At 47.7% G+C, this 21,600-nt stretch overlaps 1 protein-coding gene across 2 annotated transcripts in view; it reads left to right on the forward strand.

Annotated features, from left to right (window-relative positions):
- The window catches only part of LOC136632214 (cytochrome P450 2G1-like), a 203,611-nt gene that overhangs the window by 153,061 nt on the left and 28,950 nt on the right, over positions 1–21,600 (forward strand). Inside the window, exons 2-4 of one of the 2 annotated variants that reach the window (XM_066606945.1) lie at positions 13,874–14,007; positions 16,419–16,581; positions 21,198–21,347. In XM_066606945.1, the coding sequence (XP_066463042.1) occupies positions 13,987–14,007; positions 16,419–16,581; positions 21,198–21,347 (334 nt within the window). In that variant the 5' untranslated portion in view covers positions 13,874–13,986. Of the gene's footprint in view, positions 1–13,718; positions 14,008–16,418; positions 16,582–21,197; positions 21,348–21,600 lie in introns of those variants that run through there. The other variant, XM_066606944.1, reaches the window with a different exon arrangement.

Genomic DNA, 21,600 nt, shown 5'->3' on the forward strand with positions numbered 1-21,600 from the left:
CTATTTGTCCAGCCTGTGTCCGTCCTTACGCCTGTGTAGACGTGTGAGCTGCGTGAAAAACATTGCTAAATCATACGCACCCAGCTACGCTTTACTGCTGGGTTCGCCATTTGCTTTCCTTAATTGGGAAAAAAAATACCTGCTCTCCAAGAGTTATAATAACTCTGCTACCCTCACGTTCTGTGACACATAAGCAGGGACACAGCGCAGTTATTAAACTTCGCAGGTTCATTGAATATACGCAGTGCTGCCTGTTGGTGGGAAAAAACTGAAAACAAATCTATTTGTCCAGCCTGTGTCCGTCCTTACGCCTGTGTAGACGTGTGAGCTGCGTGAAAAACATTGCTAAATCATACGCACCCAGCTACGCTTTACTGCTGGGTTCGCCATTTGCTTTCCTTAATTGGGAAAAAAAATACCTGCTCTCCAAGAGTTATAATAACTCTGCTACCCTCACGTTCTGTGACACATAAGCAGGGACACAGCGCAGTTATTAAACTTCGCAGGTTCATTGAATATACGCAGTGCTGCCTGTTGGTGGGAAAAAACTGAAAACAAATCTATTTGTCCAGCCTGTGTCCGTCCTTACGCCTGTGTAGACGTGTGAGCTGCGTGAAAAACATTGCTAAATCATACGCAGCCAGCTACGCTTTACTGCTGGGTTCGCCATTTGCTTTCCTTAATTGGGAAAAAAAAATACCTGCTCTCCAAGAGTTATAATAACTCTGCTACCCTCACGTTCTGTGACACATAAGCAGGGACACAGCGCAGTTATTAAACTTCGCAGGTTCATTGAATATACGCAGTGCTGCCTGTTGGTGGGAAAAAACTGAAAACAAATCTATTTGTCCAGCCTGTGTCCGTCCTTACGCCTGTGTAGACGTGTGAGCTGCGTGAAAAACATTGCTAAATCATACGCACCCAGCTACGCTTTACTGCTGGGTTCGCCATTTGCTTTCCTTAATTGGGAAAAAAAATACCTGCTCTCCAAGAGTTATAATAACTCTGCTACCCTCACGTTCTGTGACACATAAGCAGGGACACAGCACAGTTATTAAACTTAGATAATTCATTCACTAGAGGCAGTGGGGCCTTTCGTTTTCCAAAAAGGGCAAAAATTATATTTGGCCTGCAGTCTTGCGCCAATTTATTTCCTGCCTGGGAAATCTAATCACTGGTAATACAGCATGCTGAGGGGTAGGGGTAAGCCTAGAGGACGTGGACGTGGACGTGGCCGAGGACGCGGAGGGCCAAGTGAGGGTGTGGGCACAGGCCAAGCTCCTGATCCAGGTGTGTCGCAGCTGTCTGCTGCGCGATTAGGAGAGAGGCACGTTTCTGGCGTCCCCACATTCATCGCCCAATTAATGGGTCCACGCGGGAGACGGTTATTAGAAAATGAGCAGTGTGAGCAGGTCCTGTCCTGGATGGCAGAAAGTGCTTCGAGCAACCTATCGTCTACCCGCAGTTCTGCGCCGTCCACTGCTGCCAATCCGAATCCTCTGTCTGCTGCTCCTCCTTCCTCCCAGCCTCCTCAGTCCACTACAATGACACCTGCTCAGGAGCGGGAACACTCCCAGGAACTGTTCTCGGGCCCCTGCTTAGATTGGGCAGCAGCGGTTCCTCTCCCACCAGAGGAGTTTATCGTCACTGATGCCCAACCATTCGAAAGTTCCCGGGGTCCGGGGGAAGAGGCTGGGGACTTCCGCCAACTGTCTCAACAACTTTCTGTGGGTGAGGAGGACGATGACGATCAGACACAGTTGTCTTGCAGTGAGGTAGTAGTAAGGGCAGTAAGTCCCAGGGAGCAGCGCACAGAGGATTCGGAGGAAGAGCAGCAGGACGATGAGGTGACTGACCCCACCTGGTGTGCAACGCTTACTCAGGAGGACAGGTCTTCAGAGGGGGAGTCAAGGGCATCAGCAGGGCAGGTTGCAAGAGGCAGTGCGGTGGCCAGGGGTAGAGGCAGGGCCAGACCGAATAATCCACCAAGTGTTTCCCAAAGCGCCCCCTCGCGCCATGCCACCCTGCGTAGGCCGAGGTGCTCTAAGGTCTGGCAGTTTTTCACAGAGACGCCTGACGACCGACGAACAGTGGTGTGCAACCTTTGTCGCGCAAAGCTCAGCCGGGGAGCCAACACCAACAGCCTCACCACCACCACCATGCGCAGACATATGATGGCCAAGCACCCCGCAAGGTGGGACAAAGGCCGTTCACCGTCTCCGGTTTGCACCCCTGCCTCTCCCCCTGTGCCCCAACCTGCCACTGAGATGCAACCCCCCTCTCAGGACACAGGCACTACCGCCTCATGGCCTGCACCCACACCCTCATCTCCGCTGTCCTCGGCCCCATCCAGCAGTGTAGTTCAGCGCACCGTTCAGCCGTCGCTTGCGCAAGTGTTCGAGCGCAAGCGCAAGTACGCCGCCACGCACCCGCACGCTCAAACGTTAACCGTCCGCATCGCAAAATTCATCAGCCTTGAGATGCTGCCGTATAGGGTTGTGGAAACGGAGTCCTTCAAAAGTATCATGGAGGCGGCGGCCCCGCGCTACTCAGTTCCCAGTCGCCACTACTTTTCCCGATGTGCCGTCCCAGCCCTGCACGACCACGTCTCCCGCAACATTGTGCGCGCCCTCACCAACGCGGTTACTGCCACGGTCCACTTAACTACGGACACGTGGACAAGCACAGGCGGGCAGGGCCACTACATCTCCCTGACGGCACATTGGGTGAATTTAGTGGAGGCTGGGACAGAGTCAGAGCCTGGGACCGCTCACGTCCTACCCACCCCCAGAATTGCGGGCCCCAGCTCGGTGCTGGTATCTGCGGAGGTGTATGCTTCCTCCACTAAAGCACCCTCCTCCTCCTCCTCCTCCTCTGTCTCACAATCAAGATGTGTTAGCAGCAGCATGTCGCCAGCAGTCGGTGTCGCGCGGTGTGGCAGCACAGCGGTGGGCAAGCGTCAGCAGGCCGTGCTGAAACTACTCAGCTTAGGCGATAAGAGGCACACAGCCCACGAACTGCTGCAGGGTCTGACACAGCAGACCGACCGCTGGCTTGCGCCGCTGAGCCTCCAACCGGGCATGGTCGTGTGTGACAACGGCCGTAACCTGGTGGCGGCTCTGCAGCTTGGCAGCCTCACGCACGTGCCATGCCTGGCCCACGTCTTTAATTTGGTGGTTCAGCGGTTTCTGAAAAGCTACCCACGCTTGTCAGACCTGCTCGTAAAGGCGCGCCGGCTCTGCGCACATTTCCGCAAGTCCCACACGGACGCTGCCACCCTGCGCACCCTGCAACATCACTTTAAGCTGCCAGTGCACCGACTGCTGTGCGACGTGCCCACACGGTGGAACTCTACGCTCCACATGTTGGCCAGGCTCTATGAACAACGGAGAGCTATAGTCGAATACCAACTCCAACATGGGCGGCGCAGTGGGAGTCAGCCTCCTCAATTCCTTTCAGAAGAGTGGGCCTGGTTGGCAGACATCTGCCATGTCCTTGGTAATTTTGAGGAGTCTACCCAGGTGGTGAGCGGCGATGCTACAATCATTAGCGTCACCATTCCTCTGCTATGCATCTTGAGAAATTCCCTGCAAACCATAAAGGCAGCTGCTTTGCGCTCGGAAACGGGGGCGGGGGAAGACAGTATGCCGCTGGATAGTCAGGGCACCCTCCTGTCTATTTCTCAGCGCGTACAGGAGGAGGAGGAGGAGCATGAGGAGGATGAGGAGGAGGGGGAAGAGACAGCTTGGCCCGCTGCTGACGGTACACCGGCTGATTGCCTGTCATCCTTTCAGCGTGTATGGCCTGAGGAGGAGGAGGAGGAGGAGGAGGATCCTGAAAGTGATCTTCCTAGTGAAGACAGCCATGTGTTGCGTACAGGTACCCTGGCACACATGGCTGACTTCATGTTAGGATGCCTTTCTCGTGACCCTCGCGTTGCACGCATTCTGGCCACGACGGATTACTGGGTGTACACACTGCTCGATCCACGGTATAAGGAGAACCTGCCCACTCTGATTCCCGAAGAGGAAAGGGGTTCGAGAGTGTTGCTATACCACAGGACCCTTGCGGACAAGCTGATGGTAAAATTCCCAGCCGACAGCGCTAGTGGCAGAAGGCGCAGTTCCGAGGGCCATGTTGCAGGGGATGTGCGTAGATCGAGCAGCATGTACATCCCAGGCAGTGCAACAGTCTTTAAGGGCCTGGCCAGCTTTATGGCTCCCCACCAAGACTGTGTCACCGCTCCCCAGTCACGGCTGAGTCGGCGGGAGCACTGCAAAAGGATGGTGAGGGAGTACGTAGCGGATCGCACGACCATCCTTGGTGACGCCTCTGCCCCCTACAACTACTGGGTGTCGAAGCTGGACACGTGGCCTGAACTAGCCCTGTATGCCCTTGAGGTGCTTGCTTGTCCTGCGGCTAGCGTGTTGTCGGAGAGGGTGTTTAGTGCGGCTGGGGGAATCATCACAGATAAGCGTAGCCGCTTGTCAACCGACAGTGCCGACAGGCTAACACTCATCAAGATGAACAAAGGCTGGATTTCCCCAGACTTCTGTTCTCCACCAGCGGACAGCAGCGATACGTAAGCAATACGTAGGCTGCACCCGCGGATGGAAGCTACGTTCTCTCTCACCATCCAAAACGGGGACATTTCTGCTTCATCAATCTGTGTCTAATATTCCTCCTCCTCCTCCTCCTGCTCCACCTCCTGAAACCTCACGTAATCACGCTGAACGGGCAATTTTTCTTAGGGCCACAAGGCTCACTCAAATAATTTTTCAGAACAATTTTTATAAGTTTCAATGCGCTTAAAAGCATTGGAACTTTAACTTGAACCAATTTTTCGTTACACTGGGCTGCCTCCAGGCCTAGTTACCACTTAAGCCACATTAACCAAAGCGATTAATGGGTTTCACCTGCCCTCTTGGCTGGCCATGGCCAATTTTTGGGATGTACATTAGTACTGTTGATACAGCAATTTGTGTGGGCCCTCGCCTACAGTGTAATCAAATTAATTTTTAGCCCACCTGCATTACAGCTGACGTTACCTCAGCTGTGTTGGGCAATGCAATGGGATATTTTTGTGTACCGCCGGTGGGTTCCAGGGAGCCACCCATGCTGTAGGTGCACACTGAGTTTTTAATACATCTGTACACTTCTAAAGAACCCGTCTGACCGGGGCATGCAGTGTGGGCCGAAGCCCACCTGTATTACGCACGACATTACTACCTCAGCTGTGTTGGGCAATGCAATGGGATATTTCTATGTACCGCCGGTGGCTTCCTGGCACCCACCCAGGCAGTGGGTCCACAGGGAGTTAAACCTACATGTGTCCACTTGTAAAGAATCCCAGTCTGACTGGGGCATGCAGTGTGGGCCGAAGCACACCTGTATTACGCACGACATTACTACCTCAGCTGTGTTGGGCAATGCAATGGGATATTTCTATGTACCGCCGGTGGCTTCCTGGCACCCACCCAGGCAGTGGGTCCACAGGGAGTTAAACCTACATGTGTCCACTTGTAAAGAATCCCAGTCTGACTGGGGCATGCAGTGTGGGCCGAAGCACACCTGTATTACGCACGACATTACTACCTCAGCTGTGTTGGGCAATGCAATGGGATATTTTTGTGTACCGCCGGTGGGTTCCAGGGAGCCACCCATGCTGTGGGTCGACAGGGACTTCACAATAGGGAGTTGTACCTGCCTGTGTCTATGAATTAAAAAGCCCGGTCTGACTGGGGCATGCAGACACCTTGACAGAATGAATAGTGTGTGGCACATAGGTTCCCCATTGCTATGCCCACGTGTGCAGCTCCAGATGGCGGTGGCACAGGATTCTATTTCTCATTGCTTCTGTACAGCATTGTGGGCTATCGCTCCGCCACTTTTAAAGAGGGTCGCTGCCTAGCCGTGCCAACCTCTGCAGTGTATGCCTGCGGTCCCTCGTCATGGCAGACGCAATTCTAAATAGACATGAGCGTGGTGTGGCATGAGGGCAGCTGAAGGCTGCGCAGGGACACTTTGGTGTGCGCTGTGGGGGGGAGGGGGTGCGGTTGGGCAGCATGTAACTCAGGAGAAGTGGCAGTGGAGTGTCATGCAGGCAGTGATTGTGCTTTGTTGGAGGTAGTGTGGTGCTTAGCAAAGGTATGCCATGCTAATGAGCGCTTTTCAGAAGTAAAAGTTGTTGGGAGGGGGGGGGGGCCCACTCTTGCCGCTATTGTGGCTTAATAGTGGGACCTGTGAACTTAGGATGCAGCCCAACATGTAGCCCCTCGCCTGCCCTATCCGTCACTGTGTCATTCCCATCACTTTCCTGAATTGCCCAGATTTTCACACATGAAAACCTTAGCGAGCATCGGCAAAATACAAAAATGTTCTGGTCGCCCATTGACTTCAATGGGGTTCGTTGTTCGAAACGAACCCTCGAGCATCACGGGAAGTTCGTTACGAATAACGAACACCCGAACATTTTGGTGTTCGCTCATCTCTAGTGCTAACGTCTCAGAGATGAAAGTGAAAGTAACTCGAACATCGCGTGGTGCTCGCCTCGAGTAACGAGCATCTCGAACACGCTAATACTCGAACGAGTATCAAGCTCGGACGAGTACGTTCGCTCATCTCTAGTATTAAAGCTTTGGCCGCATCGATCAAATATGCTATTAATTTGTTTTTACAAGGATGGAAAAGGGTCGATAGTTTCCACAAGAAGACCATGTTTGGTGTTAGTAAGAGGCCAGGGGACAGAGCTCTCAAGTCTCTCTCTACCTCCCTCCAGTATCCAGAAATACCTCAGCATTCCCACCAGATGTGGAGGAAGGAGCCTAATTCCACTCCACATCTCCAACATCTATTGTGTGGGGCTAACTTATAACTGAAAAGCCACTGGGGGGGTTTGTACCACCTGACTAGTAATTTATAGTGGCATTCCTGCATGAGGACGCACAGGGATAGGCCGTAGGCCAGGCTCAAAATTAATTTGGTATCAGCTGTGGAAAGTGAGATCCCTAGTTCTTTTTCCCAAGTGATCAAGAAGGTGGGTTTAGCATGCATAGGAGGCGCTATGAAGGTCTTTCCTATGATGGAGATTTTCTTCGAGTTAGGTGCATTTGTTTTTAAGGTGTTTTCGAAGTCTGTCTTGGGTCTAGTAGATGTGAACTTAATCAGGTATTCACTTTTTTAACGTGCGCTTTTTGCAAAAAAGAAAGGGAGTTGTTGGGAGCTAGAGTGGTCAGAATCTCCTCTGGTGTCTGGTGTGCTAGGTTCTGAATGTTCTTTATCTTGCTACTTTCGAATTGCTCGTGGATCCCGGGTCATGTTGGACCCCCAATAGTCTACCTAGCCCTCTGATAGGTGTCAGTGGCGAAGGGTCTGGCGCAAGCGATTTTCTGAGTTTATCCTATGTCTCGCATGGGCCTCTAAGTAGAGGGTTAAACCCTTTTGCTCTATATTGATGTTTTGCCGGGAACCACAAGTCCTCCATCAGTGTATTGTTCTGCGAGGCCTTTGCCAGATTCTGTAATATCAGGTTTCTGGATGCGTGTATCAAGTCCTTCCAGTAACTAAGTTGGATGGTCTGATAGTAGTCCTGGATGCTTGGCAAGTCCATCCCCCCCTCCGACCTCCATCTTATCATTAAGCTATACGCGAGTCTGGGTCTTTTTTGTCTCCATACAAAGCTCGTAAAGAGCGTTTTCAGCAATTTAAAGAAAGAGGGAGGGAGGCGGATTGGGATCATACGCAGTTTGTAAATGATTATAGGAAGTATGTACGACTTTAGAATATTTTTCCTCCCGAACTATGATAGAAGCGGAAGGTCGTATGACCTCAGTAAAGATTTTATTTGAGGGATTAGTGGTTGGAAGTTATGGAGATATAGGTCCTCAATCTTTTTAGGGAGCTTCACACCCAGGTAGTCTACCACCATCTCTGACCATTTGAAGGGTGAACTGGATCTCAATGACTCGCTTTGTGCCTTCGGAATTGAGATGTTAAGGATTGTAGATTTATCAAAGTTTACCTTAAAGTTCAATAGAGAGCCAAAGTCTTTTAGTATTGAAGTAAGTCTGGGGAGGCTCCTTTTCGGTTTGGTTACCACAAACATTATGTCATCTGCGAATGCTGCCGTTGACATAGTGTGTGAGTAAACCCTCAGGCCCCTGATAACTGGGTCCTGCCTTATCCATTGGAGGAGCGGCTCTATGGTGAGGATGAAGAGTGTGGGGGACAGGGGGCAGCCCTGTCGTGTCCCGTTTCGTATATCAAATGGTGGCGAAAGGGATTCATTGATTTTAAGTCTGGCATGGGGTTTTGAGTAGAGGGAGAAAATAGCTGCGACAAGAGCGGGAGGGAAGTTAAATCTGAGCAGTACTCTTTCCATAAAGGTCCAGTTCACCCTGTCAAACGCCTTCTCAGCGTCAGTGCTGATGAAGGCCGTTGATATTTTGCGAGTTTGTGCGTATTTTGCAGCGTGGAGTAGTCTTAAGCAGTTTTCTCTTCCCTCTCTCCCCCTGACGAAGCCTGCCTGTTCGGGTGTTATCAACGCTGGAATGAATTCGCCCATTCTCTTGACCAGGAGTTTGGCACAGATTTTTACATCTTGGTTGATGAGCGAGATAGGCCTGTAGCTGCTACACTGCTCCGGGTCTTTGCTCTCCTTCAAAATGAGAGTGTTATGCACTTCCTGTGCTTGTTTGGGGGGTTCAGCCCAGCTCAGAAGGGCGTTGAATGTTTCAGTTAGTCGGGGGACTAGTTGTGTCTTAAAGGCCTTGTAGCAGGTTAATGAGAGGCCGTCCAGCCCTGGGCTTTTGCCGAGAGGGAAAGAATTCAGAACATCTTCTATTTCTTTATCTGTGATCGGGGCTATTAATTATGAGGCCTCTGCGGCTTCTAATTCAGGGAAGTTAAGAGATTTGAGAAACGCGTCTATGTTTTCTATAGTGTTTCGTCCAGCTAGAAGAGTCTCGCTCTCCTCCAGATTATACAGCTTCGAGTAGAAGAGCTGGAATTCTTTCGCAATTTTGTGTATGGAGGAGACCGAGACCCCCGTCTGTGTTTTTATGGAATGGATCGCGTTCCTAGTTCTGGCCTTCTTTAGTAGAGCTGTCATGAGTTTGCTGCCTCTATTGCCGTGGGCGTAGTATGCCTGTTTGCGGTACATATGTTTTTTGTTGAATTTGTCTGTGAGAAGACAACAAAGTTGGTGTCTTAGGGAGGTTACTGTTTCTAGATTATTTTTTGTCTGTGAATGTTTTGCAGCCTGTTCAGAGTTAGCTATTTGGGATAATATATTATCTATTTGTTTTTGTTTTTGTTTTTTTACTCTGAATCCAAGTGCTATCAATATCCCTCTCACGCAGTTGTTTGTGAAGTATTCCTCCAGAAGGATCTCTATCTTAGATCTTTCCTCCGTGGAATCTAGGAGAGAATCATTGAGGCACCATCTCCATTCGCTGAGGACTGGCTGAGGTATACATACGTCTAAATGGATAGGAGCATGGTCAGACACGGTGATAGAGTCTATACTGGCGTTTTTGATATAGGGTAGTAGGTCAGGTGAGGTGCATAGATAGTCACGTCTTTGGAAGGAAGCATGTACCTAGGAGACAAACGAGAAGTACTTGGTGGAGGGGTGACAGGGTGGCCGAGCATCCAGGACCCCCACCTCTCGCATGGCTCTGTGCAGCCTTCCTAGTTTTATTTGGGAGATCTGGGAGCGGCCTGCTGACGAATCAAGTAGCGGGTTTAAGGTGACATTTAGGTCCCCCCCCCCAGGATAATATGGCCCACCGCGAATTGCTTTATAGTCTCTAGCTGTCTGATTAACCAGGGAATTTGGTCTACGTTTGGCGCGTAAAGATTGGCTAACGTTAGTTTTGTGTTATTGATTGAGCCTTTTAGAAATATCGCTCTGCCCTCTACATCCTGTAGCAAGGAATCTAATTTGAAAGGGACTGTTTTATGGATCATAATGGCAACCCCTTTGGAAGCAGATTCTGGGTGGGTGCTGTGGAAGTGCTGTTGAAATCCTAAACCTGGGAGGGTAAACTGTTTGTCCTTTTTAAAATGGGTTTCTTGTAGCATTAGGATTTTGTCTTACATTTTTTGTGGAGGTGGGCGACGTTGTGCCTCTTACCCTGAGAGTTCAGACCTCGAGCATTGAACACAGGAGTCATGGCGATTCCGGTCTCCCAAGTGGAGTTCTAGACCTGCGGATTCAGACAAGGAGAGAGAGGGGATAAGACTCCGACCCAAGTTTTCGACCGAGCCAATCACTTAGGGGCTTTGGAGGGTATAGGCGTGAGAGAGGGTAGGCCAACGGAGGCCGAGATAAGGGTGGGAGTGAGAGTGGGGGAGAGAGGGGAAGATCGGGAAGGCGAGGAAAAGGAGGGGGGACCACATAATATATCGATTGGAGTCGGTTGGACAATAAAAGGATTGAAAGTGAGACAGAGGTATTGAGGAATTATTTGGGAAGTCGCCGAGTGCGTGGTGCAGTCTCCCAGTATTAAATACATCACTCGTCCAACTGAGAGTCCCACTGTTCCACAATCTGATGGATGCAGGAAGGGAAGCAAATAACAATCAAGAGTTTAGTAACAATTAAACTAAGCCTGGGCCTAAGTAGGGCAGGCCTCATTGCTGCAACAAGTCGTACTATCCATAAGTTTACAATAACTAAAGTTGTCAACTCGGTAAGGAAACGGTCAGACAGAAGGGGAGTAAACATGTCCTCTGTCTAGGTTATAATCATTAAGTTTGCCGAGATAGATCAGCCTTTCAGCTTCTCAAGTGGTTTCTTGGAAAGAGCCCTCTTTGTTTTTATTTTTCTTTCCTCTGGGAGACCTGATATCTCCAGAGCTCTGTCCGAAATCCACCAAGGACAGTGAGGGGAGTGTAGGGAACTCTGGGAGCGGGAGCCATGAGGGGATATTAATTGGCTCCATCTCTAGGTTGTGCCAACATTTTTGCAGATCCTCCGGTGTGCGATTGTTAAATCGACGGCCATTGACGTTTAGTCCCAGTCCAAAGGGAAAGAGCCAGGAATACTTAATATCCCTGGCTCTCAAGGCCTCGAGTAAGGGTCTCATTAGGCGCCATTTGGCCAAAGTTGTTGGGGCGAAATCTTGGTGGAACTGGATTGGCGCCCCATCGTATAGTATGTCCTTATTGTGCCTTGCGGATTCCAGTAAGGCCTGTGTATCTGTGAACGTTAATAGCTTGCAGATTACATCCCTAGGTGGTTCCAAGCCAATAGGGGTGGGTCTCAGGGATCTGTGGATTCGCTCTATTATAATTTGTGCGGCTCGTTCTTTGCCTAGGAGTAATGCAAACAGTTCAGTCGCAACCTTGGGAAGAGCCTCCGCAGACCATGTTTCCAGGATGCCTTTAATTCTAATGTTATTTCGCCTATTGCGATTTTCTAGGTCTTCTTGGAGAAGCAAGGCTCAGTTTAGCTGGTGGTGTTGTTCTCTGACCATCTGCTAAGCTCTGTTGAATGCGAAATTAGGGAGGTTGAGGAGGCTTCCAGGGCCTCTAATCTTCTACTTGTATACTTGACTTCTTCTTTGATCTCTGCGAGGTCCGAGACAATCGGTTGTAGAGCTTTGGTGATCAGGTCCCTCATGAAGCTTCTGGAGACTTGCTCAGTTTCTTCTCCTTCTGATGACGCTTCTTCATCTCTTAGCCAGCGGTGGGGCTGTTAGGTTCAGTGTTTTCTTGCTAGAGGGATGAGGGGATCTGGAGGTTCTCTCCTTGAGGAACTTCTGCATATCTGATTGGCCTTTTGCTGGTCAGGGTGTACTGTATCGTTACTTTTATCTCTATTGGTTTTCCCCATGCTGCGTTGGAGTTGACTCAAGCTTGTTCAAGCGACAAGGTCTGCCCCCTGGTGTGTCTTTTTATTGATTCATCAGGTGGGCACGACTGCTTATTGCCATTGGGGAATAGACCCTAGATGAGACAGCTTGCTTCAGGATCTGAATGCGCAGTTAATGCGATATGAGTAGCACGTTATGGGTTGAGGGGTCTCCACTAGTGCGTCGGTGCGGAATACTAATCGCCACAAGGGGGGCTTATGCGGCAGATAAAGTTCGTGGGGGGTCCGTGGCCGGAACCCACTGAAAAGAAAAATTCAGGCTGAGCCTGTATGTGGTCCTTAAGGAGGGAAGGCTTCTGTTTTCTTTATGTCTACTCTCACTAGCAGGAGGTGAGTGAGAGGAAGGGAGGAGTAGATATGTATCCAGGTATATGGGATATATGCGGGGGGGGATGGATCTCTCAGTGCCTTCAGGGACTAAGTGGATTGTTCGCGCTATTCAGCGCTGCTGGACCCACTGCAGATCCTGATGTTAGCGTTATAGCAAGTGGAAGTCCTGCAAGTAAGAGTGGGGGCTCCCCCGGGGGGGGTATCGCAGTCCTCTTTGTGGATGGTTTACTGGGGTGCAATGAGGTGGGATCACACGGCAGTCTATGGGGTCAGGGCAATGCCGTCCGGTTAATGTTGGCCTTGGCCCCCTTTGTTTATTCCCTAGGATGGGGAGAACAGCTTCTGGTCCTCCTCTCAGCTCTAACTATATTTCTCCCCTCAGCACTAGTCGCCGCTGCCGCCGCGCCGCTGATTGCCGGTCGGCCTGGACCTCCCCCAATAAAACCTTTGTCCGGGAGACCCCACTGAGGATTGCCGGACCGCACCGCTTGTTGATATGGCCGCAGGGGCTCCTGCCCGTCGCACTTCCAGCCATGCGCTTCCGGTATGGCGCGAAAATTTAGTCCCCGGCTTCCTCCTCGGCATTAGGCCTAAATAAATTTCCGTGGCCGCGAGAGGTCCGGAGCGGCTCGTTTTGATCCTCGGCCTGCGGAGCAGCCTGTGCTGATGTTCAGCAGAGTGAACCAGTATCAGGAGCGCCAGTATGGGGGTTTTCCTGAAGCGGTTGCAGGAGCTGGGTTCCCACACGTCTGCTCTCTTCGCTGGCTAGGCCACCCCCTGTTTATTGTTGCTTTAAGAAAATACAGATGTATTGATGTTATGGTGTGATATGATGTAATGTTTAAGTATACAAACCCACCTATGTAGCAACATAATGTAAATATTGTTTCTGTTCAGTTATTTTTGATACGTGCTGCCTCCCTCTGTCATCGCCATGACATCACATAACCTACAACACGAGCATTTATCACCTACCCATTAGACTCGCACAGTTCTTGCAGAATGGGTCTTTGCTGTCAGTGTCCACCCCCACTATATTTGTATCCTGTCCTGTATTACGCTGCTGGCTAATAATCTTCAACATATTTGCCTGGAGACATTTTGTCATTTTGAGGGCTCATACCCACGTTTTTTTAACGCTGCAATAGCACTGCATTTTTTTTATGCAAATGTCAATGGAACTCTCTAATGTTAAAAACACATTGCACAAAAATTGCAAAGCACAAACTTGCAATGTGTTTTTAACATTAGAAAATCCCATTGACAATCGCGTTAAAAAAAAAAAGCAGTGATATCGCAGCATTAAAAAAACACAAGTGGGTGTGAGCCCTGACTCTTTCTCTGCAAGATTTCTACAAAACTGTTTCAGCAGTTTGCCAAAGTCCTTGCAGATTCCCCTTATTTGTGCCCCTTAGGTAGGACTATTTTGTGCATTACAGTTTATATTTTTGTATACTTTTGACTTCAGTGTATCCCCCTCTCCTTTCCCTTTGTGTTCGTATAAGTAATGGTGGATAAGAGCCAGTTCATGCTGGATTTTGGCCTCTTGGCTCCTGTCCATGTAAACATAGAAGCTGCCGCTGCGTTAACTGTAATTTAACGGTCTAAACCCGACAGACATGGAGCCACCAGGATGTGGGATAATTCTCTTCTCTGCTGTTTTAGGTCTTATAGTATTTTATTTGCTATGGACTTATCTGTGTAAGAGGCCCAGACTTCCACCAGGTCCAACCCCTCTCCCGATAATTGGGAACTTGCTGGAGGTAAAGAATGGACAGATGGCAAAGACACTAATGGAGGTCAGTGTTTGTTTAATCAAGAGATCCATTTTGTATGTAACTATTCATGCCTTCCCCGTAAAGAAATCCTGAACTGAAGGCCATTCTTTGTCACTAGTTATGGGGATATTCACTGACTACCATTATTTCTAGTGAGCGCACTTTGTATAGGAACACTCTACAGTAGACACTTATGGGAACTGCACTGTATATGGGGGCACTCTATTACTAGTACTGTATATAGTACATGAAGACTTACCTTTCACACGCCCGTCTAGCTAATACCTGCACCCATTTAGCAGCGACAAATGTATTAAGAGGCCCAAGCCGCTTTGTTTCATGTAGTGGCACCTCTGTGTGCTGGATGAAAATCTACAGCTACTTGCTGGAATAGGTTTTTGGTATAAACTACTGCAGTTCCTGGTGTAAATTAGAGTAGAAGTAAAGGGCTGTGCATGCCTTGCTCCCTAAAGTCAGACTCCACACACTCTTTTAAAAAAGTGGCAGTTTCTGGAGTCCTAACTATGCTAAACAGCTGTAAATGGCTATATATGGAGATCCTGTCACTTTTATGGGGTAACTAGTTCGTTAGAATGATTCTTGACATCCTCCTCTGACTCTTTTTGTCAATTAGTTGTTTACATCCATAGGATCTACTTTCGCTAAGGGCGACTTCACATGAACATAATCATAAAATGTATGCAATAGCAGGACATTCACGTGCGCAAAAGCATTGTGCGATCTCTCGTGTTTTGCGCATTTTACAATTGCACAAACCATAATTGTTCCCATGGGCACGGGAAACAGCCATGCTCTGAGTTAAAAGACTATTAAGGGTGGACACTCACTGGCGATTTTTTTCTTTCTTGCACTGCGAGAGCACGAGAAAACTCTCGTCTTGCAGCGCAAGAAAGACGCCGGTATAGAACCGGGATATCGCTAGTGGATTCAATGGGGCCAGTGGCAGCAGCGCTAGCCCCATTGAAAACATAGGGAGAATGCCGCAGACTTCCGCCACAGCTGTGTCAGGAGTTTCCTTCATCCCCACGGGGACCGCAGGGATGAAGGAATCCTCTGCCACAGCTGTCACAGCTGTGGCAGAAGTCCACGGCATTCTATCCCATTGCTTTAAATGGGATCAGCACTGTTGCCTATCCCATTGAAAGTACTGCTTTGTCAAGCCCCGCAATATGATTATCAGGGAAGGGCTTGAAATATAAGCCCTTCCCCGATAATTAGCAATAAGTGTAAAACAAAATTTTAAAAAAATTACTCACCTCTCCGGAGCTCAGACGCGTCCTCCGGCTGGCTCCCCTGTACTGCTATTAAGCTCTTTCAGCTCTTTCCATTACACACGGAACCCCACTATGAAACAGAGCGGGGAGTTTAAAGAGAAATCCACACTGCCCACAACCATGTGCAGGAGATATGCGGTCATGCATAGTGCACTTTCTGCCATACATGTCGGTAGTCGGCTCTATGCTGGCATCACACAGACTGGTAAAACTCTGCAGTGTTTTGCGCCTACGGTCCTGTGAATGAAGCCTAAGGTTGCATTCACATGTAGCAGATTTTGCCAAAAATACGCATTAGATTTCAGCCTTGGAATTCCAAGGGGTGAAGTTTGCTGAGAACTCATCAATCTCTGCACCAATGATGCAGATTTTGAAGCAAAATTGGATGTGAATTTTTGACATAAATTTTCTGCAGCAAAAAGTCTACGCAAAATCTGCTACGTATAAAGCATATTATTCTCGTCACTGATTTGCTGCTGATTTTTTTGCAGATTTCGGTGAGAATACCATGGCATCTACAGGGTAGGCCATGGATAAGTAGGCTGGCACCGGGCTCTTATGAAAGCTATCTAAAAGAAAATTTTTGTTGCTCATAGCAACCAATCACAGCACAGCTTTAATTTTACCTCAGTAGTAAAAGAAACAAAAGCTGTGCTGTGGTTGGTTACTATGGGCAACACAGACAGATGGCAGGTTAAAAAAATCAGAGGCAAGGGTATGAATCTGTGGACAACAGAAGGAAAACAAGACAGCTGCCCTTAGGCTTTAAATAATCATTCTATTCCACGGAAAGGGAGTATCATGCGTACATGTGAACTAGAATTGCAAGTGCAAAATTTACAGTACTGTGCAGTGACATGCTTGTATCAGCCTGAATATTGCATCTCCAAACCTTGTTCATGCGCAAATACGCTCCGTTGCAGCAAGTGTATTTGCGCATACATTGGTCTGTCGAAGCCCTTATGGTGCTGATGAGTGTGAGACATGGGGTGTAGTTTTATCATACATACAGATGACCATAGAGTTGTTTCTCTAACAAACTGCACCACATCAGGCTACAATATATGTTTTAGATACCAAATATTTATTTAGTAATGATACCTTCTGAATGTCTCATATTGTTACTCTTCTATGCAGCTGGGTAAGAAATACGGCTCCGTCTATACCTTTTATTTTGGGCTTCACCCTGTGGTTGTGTTCTATGGCTACGAAGCTGTCAAAGAGGCTTTGGTGGATCATGGAGATGACTTCATAGGTCGTGGTAGACAGCCTACCGTGGATAGAGTCTTCGAAGGATATGGTAAAAAGTTGCTTCCTTATATAAAAAACATGTATATAATATCTGGGCTATTTTCACATGTTGAGGTAGTGGCTTGGCACAAAACTGCGTTACTACTAAACTGCTGCATCAAAATCACGTATTGAGCAATGAGGGTATGTTCACATGGCGGAATTAACAGCAGAATCTCCACCTCAAAAAAGTGGCAAAATTAGCAGTTTTTTAATGCGTTTTTTGGCACAGAACTTTCGAACAGAGAACCTCCATAGCTGAGTTCCATCGAAATATAGGAAAAAATAACGCTGCATGCCACGCCATTTCATACTGTAAAGTGCCGGGCAGACTGCTGGAAACCAATGGGACTCAATTATAGTCAGTGGGGACCATTTGGCGCCATTTGGTTCTGTCATAAGATGGATCTGCTTGGCTACTGAATGTTGCTTTCCTGCTTGGTAATGAGAAACGCTTAGTAGAGATGTGAGCAGGCCCTTAGGGACCTTCCATACAGAAATGGTTCATATGGACATTTCTGTGTCACAATGTTATCCCTGTGGGGCTGGAATTCTACACCTGTTAAAATTTGCGTGCATTTACTTCAAAACCGCAAGATTAAATTCAGCAATGGAAAAGCTTTCTGCTGCGGAATTAACTACGTTCTGTAGAATTGTTCTTGCGGATTTCTAACATACAGAATATATAATTCTGCAAGAAATTCCACAAGACATTCCACAGAATGCATTCCGCAGTTAAAAACACAACAAAATCTGCATTAATTTACAAAATTCTATTCTGCACTGCGTTCTGCGGGCAATTCTGTCCCTTGTGAAAGGTCCCTAAGGCTGCCTGCAGACGGCCGGGTCGGATCCGGCAGCGAGAATTCTCGCCGCGGGACCCGAGCGCCTGCAGAGAGCAGCACCTACTCACCCGCGCCCCGTTGCCCCGGCTCTTTCATGTGCCGGCTGCCAGGCAGGCGGCGCATGCGCAGACCGGGGCCGGCGGTGGGTGAGTGACGTTTCTGCCGAGCCCCGCACAGAAATAGAGCACGCGCGGTTTGTTTGCCGTGTGAGATTTCGCGCGGCCAAACCGCGGCCGTCTGCATAGGATTGCGTTTGTTAACGCAATCCTATGCAGGCTTCCAGCGGAGGAAATGCCGCAGGACATCCCGCCGCAGAATTTCCGCCCGTCTGCAGGAGGCCTAAGCCTGCTTGTACTGAAAGCCGAAGTTCAGCCTCTTATCTATTCTTTGACTCATATACAGTATTTATTGCCACTAATTGCTCCATATAAAAGCAGCTAGTAGGGCAGAGACTAATACCAGATTATTAAATATAAACCAGTGCCATATAAAAGGAAAAAATAGCGACAAAGAATATGGATGTAGGTAATGCAAATGTTAGTTGTCAGTGCTCCATGCTTTTCAAAAGAATCATTGAGTTGTAGAACTGTAAGGAACTGAACAGAAGTTCTATTAATGTGAATTTCTTCCAAATATTAAAATTGGCCATATATTAGTAAATAAAATTAAGAACCTGGCAAAATATCAGTAAATCAGAAGTCAGAGCAGTGTGCAGAGCCCTGTTATTATGGTTTGTATACTACACAGATATTGTCAATTTTCTATCCAGGCTGTGGCAGCCATTTTGGTAGAAGTAACAACAGGGAGTGCAACAAAATTGGATGTTACCTATGAGTTATCTTCTCTGTTACCATTGGTTTCTGAGAAACTAATTCAAATTTGACAACCAATATGGCTGCACCTTCTGTTGTGGCATTTTGGTAAAAGTGACAACTACAATCTCAATAGAAAAATACTAATATCTCAGGAAGGAAAAAAAAATAATAACCAAACTTTAACTTTGCTCTGATATCTGATCAATTAATATATACCTTATTTAAATTTGTAGGTTGAAATCTCCTTTCAGGTAGTTTGGGGATAGTTTAACCCAAAGTTTCCCCACTTATCTGAAATATGTGTGTGTGCGCTAAGGAGACTTGTCTTTCTTTAAATCCTAATTCTTAAACACAGCAAAGTGTGTGCAACATATCACACAGCTCATTTGTACCCCACCAGAGTATGAGGGTGGCTTCACACGAGCGTATTTTTGTGCGTACATAGGTGTGCACCTATGTATGCACAAAACACGCGTGTATAAAGGTCCGTGCTTTGCCTTCAATGGAGCCGCAGCTGCCTCTGATTGGTCCCTGCGCTCAAGAGGCAGCACTCACCCATTCATGAATTCATGAATAGGTGAGTGCTGCCTCTGATTGGCTGAGTGCAGGGACCAATCAGATGCAGCTCACAGCTGTCATTCAATAGCTGAGAGCTGCCTCTGATTGGTCACAGTGCTCAGCCAATCAGAGGCAGCCCATTCAGCAGGCGGGGATTTAAAATCCCCGCCTGCTGAATACTATTTAGAGCAGTGCAGGGGAAGAGCCAGCTGAACGCGGCTGAGCCCCAGCAGCTGAAGAAAGGTGAGTATATATTTTTCTTTTTAATTAACACCATTTTTGAAGACAATGCATGCATTCTCTATGGTGGACGCATGTCCTATCTTAACAGGCACGCACCTGTAAAACAGGGACATGTAAACACACCATAGGGAATGCATTGGTTCTAATAGAAGTGTGTTATTGTGCGTGCGTATGCAAACACGCTCGTGTGGAGCCACCCTGAGTCTAGGGTTGTTCTCCCTGTCAGACTTTAGGCCTTACAATACAGGGTTTAAGTTTAGGATTGTCCTCCCTGTTAAACTTGAGGCCTCCACTGGTCCAGCTTACAGCACTTTCAGCTCCCCTGATTGTGGAAGGAACTGCCACATCCAGGTGCTTCTCTAACCTTTCAGATTAGCAGAATGTCGGTCTGTAGCCCTCTGCAGGCCATCCTGTATACTCCACTCCTACAATATATATAGATCGCAGTCATTGTCTTGGGGCGGGCTTTTTACTTGCTGTTTGTTTCATCCTATATGATTTCAGCTTCACAATGGAACCTTATACATTCCACACTCTTATGAAAGCTGCCTAAAATAAAATCTGTCTGTGTTGCCCATTCCAACCAATCACAGTGCAGCTTTCTTTTTAGCTCAGCAGTATGAGAAATGAAAGCTGCTCTGTGATTGGTTGGTAGGAGCAACAAAGACAGATTTTCTGTTAAGCATCTTTCATAAGAGTGTGGTGCTGTCCTATGTTTCTGTTGCCCACCCTGTAGATGCTATGAAGCTGAGTCAAATGCACCGGTCAGTGTAGCAAAACTCTCCATCACACTGCTAGGTGCAGGGCACAGTAGAATGAGTTTTCATGAGGCGGCTTCCTTCACCCTTCCAACTGCTAGGTACCACCCACATCACATTGCACATTCCTGCCCAGCAACTCAATGTGGTCACTGCCTGAGTGTAGCAAGAGTCACTCTCCACTACACTGGTGAGTAAGTGTCATGGCATCATTCTCCTTTAACCCCCACTCCAGCTGCTGAGTGCAGGCCACAGTGTCCTCCACAGTATAAACAATTAGGTGTCAAGTCCCCCTCTATTAGCCACATATATAAATTCCTTAGCATGTCATGTGGTCATCCAACCATGTGGTGGCAGTATTTCAGGTACAATCTCTCATTTTCAATGCATAAACATAGTCGATATTTTTTTATACTCAATAAAGAGAACCAAGGGTTAAATCCAAACAAATTTGAACAGGTTTTTTATTATGGGGAAAGCTGGGCATCCCTATACAACTGTATTATGCTCGTTTTGTAATCTGTACGATTTGGGAATAAACTCCCGGGATCGGGAGATGTAGTCCTTACATTTACATGGCTATGACCCTATGACCTGGAGCAGAGATCCTTAGCTCCGCCCATTTACACGGGACTGCCCTGTAGTCAGAGGCTCGAGAGTGCAGGGCTCCGTGAGCTTGCCCATTAGGTATGAGGAACCCTCGCGATATCTTCCACTAAAGAATCGCGCAGAAGCACTGAACTATGTGAGTCCTGTTGCTCAGAGGGCACTAGGAACGCTCGCGGGACTGGATATATCCCGCGCATGCGCAATAGGTCAATGTAAACGCCGGTCACTAACATAACGGACATTGCACATGGAGACAGCCGTGGAGATCGTGCCCCACGCTATTACTAACGGAAAGTTACTGGACCAGGAGGTAGAGCCATAAGGTAATGACAATTGCACACACATGGGAATCTGTAAAGGTGATTGGTGGTGGTACAACTACTGTTTTGTTATATAGTGGTGTTTAATGAATGTTATCCTTATGCTTGATAAAGACCCCATGAGGGTCGAAACGTAGCATGTTTTTGGAGGAATAAAGTATTTGTTTTTTCACTACGCCCTGGATGCTGCCACTATTCCTTTGGTGAGAGATCGTGATATACCTTGGGGGGTCCTGGAGGCTCTGACCCCCATACTGCTGGCGTGCATCCATTGGACTTATTAGTCCCCTTTCTTATCTGGTTTGAAGAATCCTGAGGTGTGCTGTGGGTTAAACCTGAGTGGATTGCAGTATTTCAGTTACAAACTGACATAAGACACGCTAAGGCATATGTATATTAGATAGATCATATATACTTGGTGAGAGATCAGGTAAATAATGACATAGTGCTAGAAAAAACTAATCATTACTGTTTTCAGGTCTAATAGCAAGTGAAGGAAATCGGTGGCGGCAGCTTAAGCGCTTCACCCTCACCACACTGAGAAACTTTGGAGTGGGTAAGCGGACTATTGAGTACAGGATTAAAGAAGAATGCAGCTCCATAGTGCAGGAGCTCACATCATACAATGGTAAATGGCTATAAAATGTGATATTATGCTATATTATGACATAGACAGTTCTTTACAGCTACCATACATTAGTTCATGATAGAATGTATTGGAAAAGATGGGTATCTAATCAAATCGCATAGGATTGTTTAAAAAGATGGCAACATTATATTTAATCTAGTTGACAAACAAGAAAATGGTTGAACAAGTATATATAGTCTTATAAAGAAAAATGTGTGTGGGGTATTACAGTTGAGTTCTAGTCACTTCATTT

This window comes from Eleutherodactylus coqui, chromosome 6 (genome assembly GCF_035609145.1).
Source record: "Eleutherodactylus coqui strain aEleCoq1 chromosome 6, aEleCoq1.hap1, whole genome shotgun sequence".
NCBI lineage: Eukaryota > Metazoa > Chordata > Amphibia > Anura > Eleutherodactylidae > Eleutherodactylus > Eleutherodactylus coqui.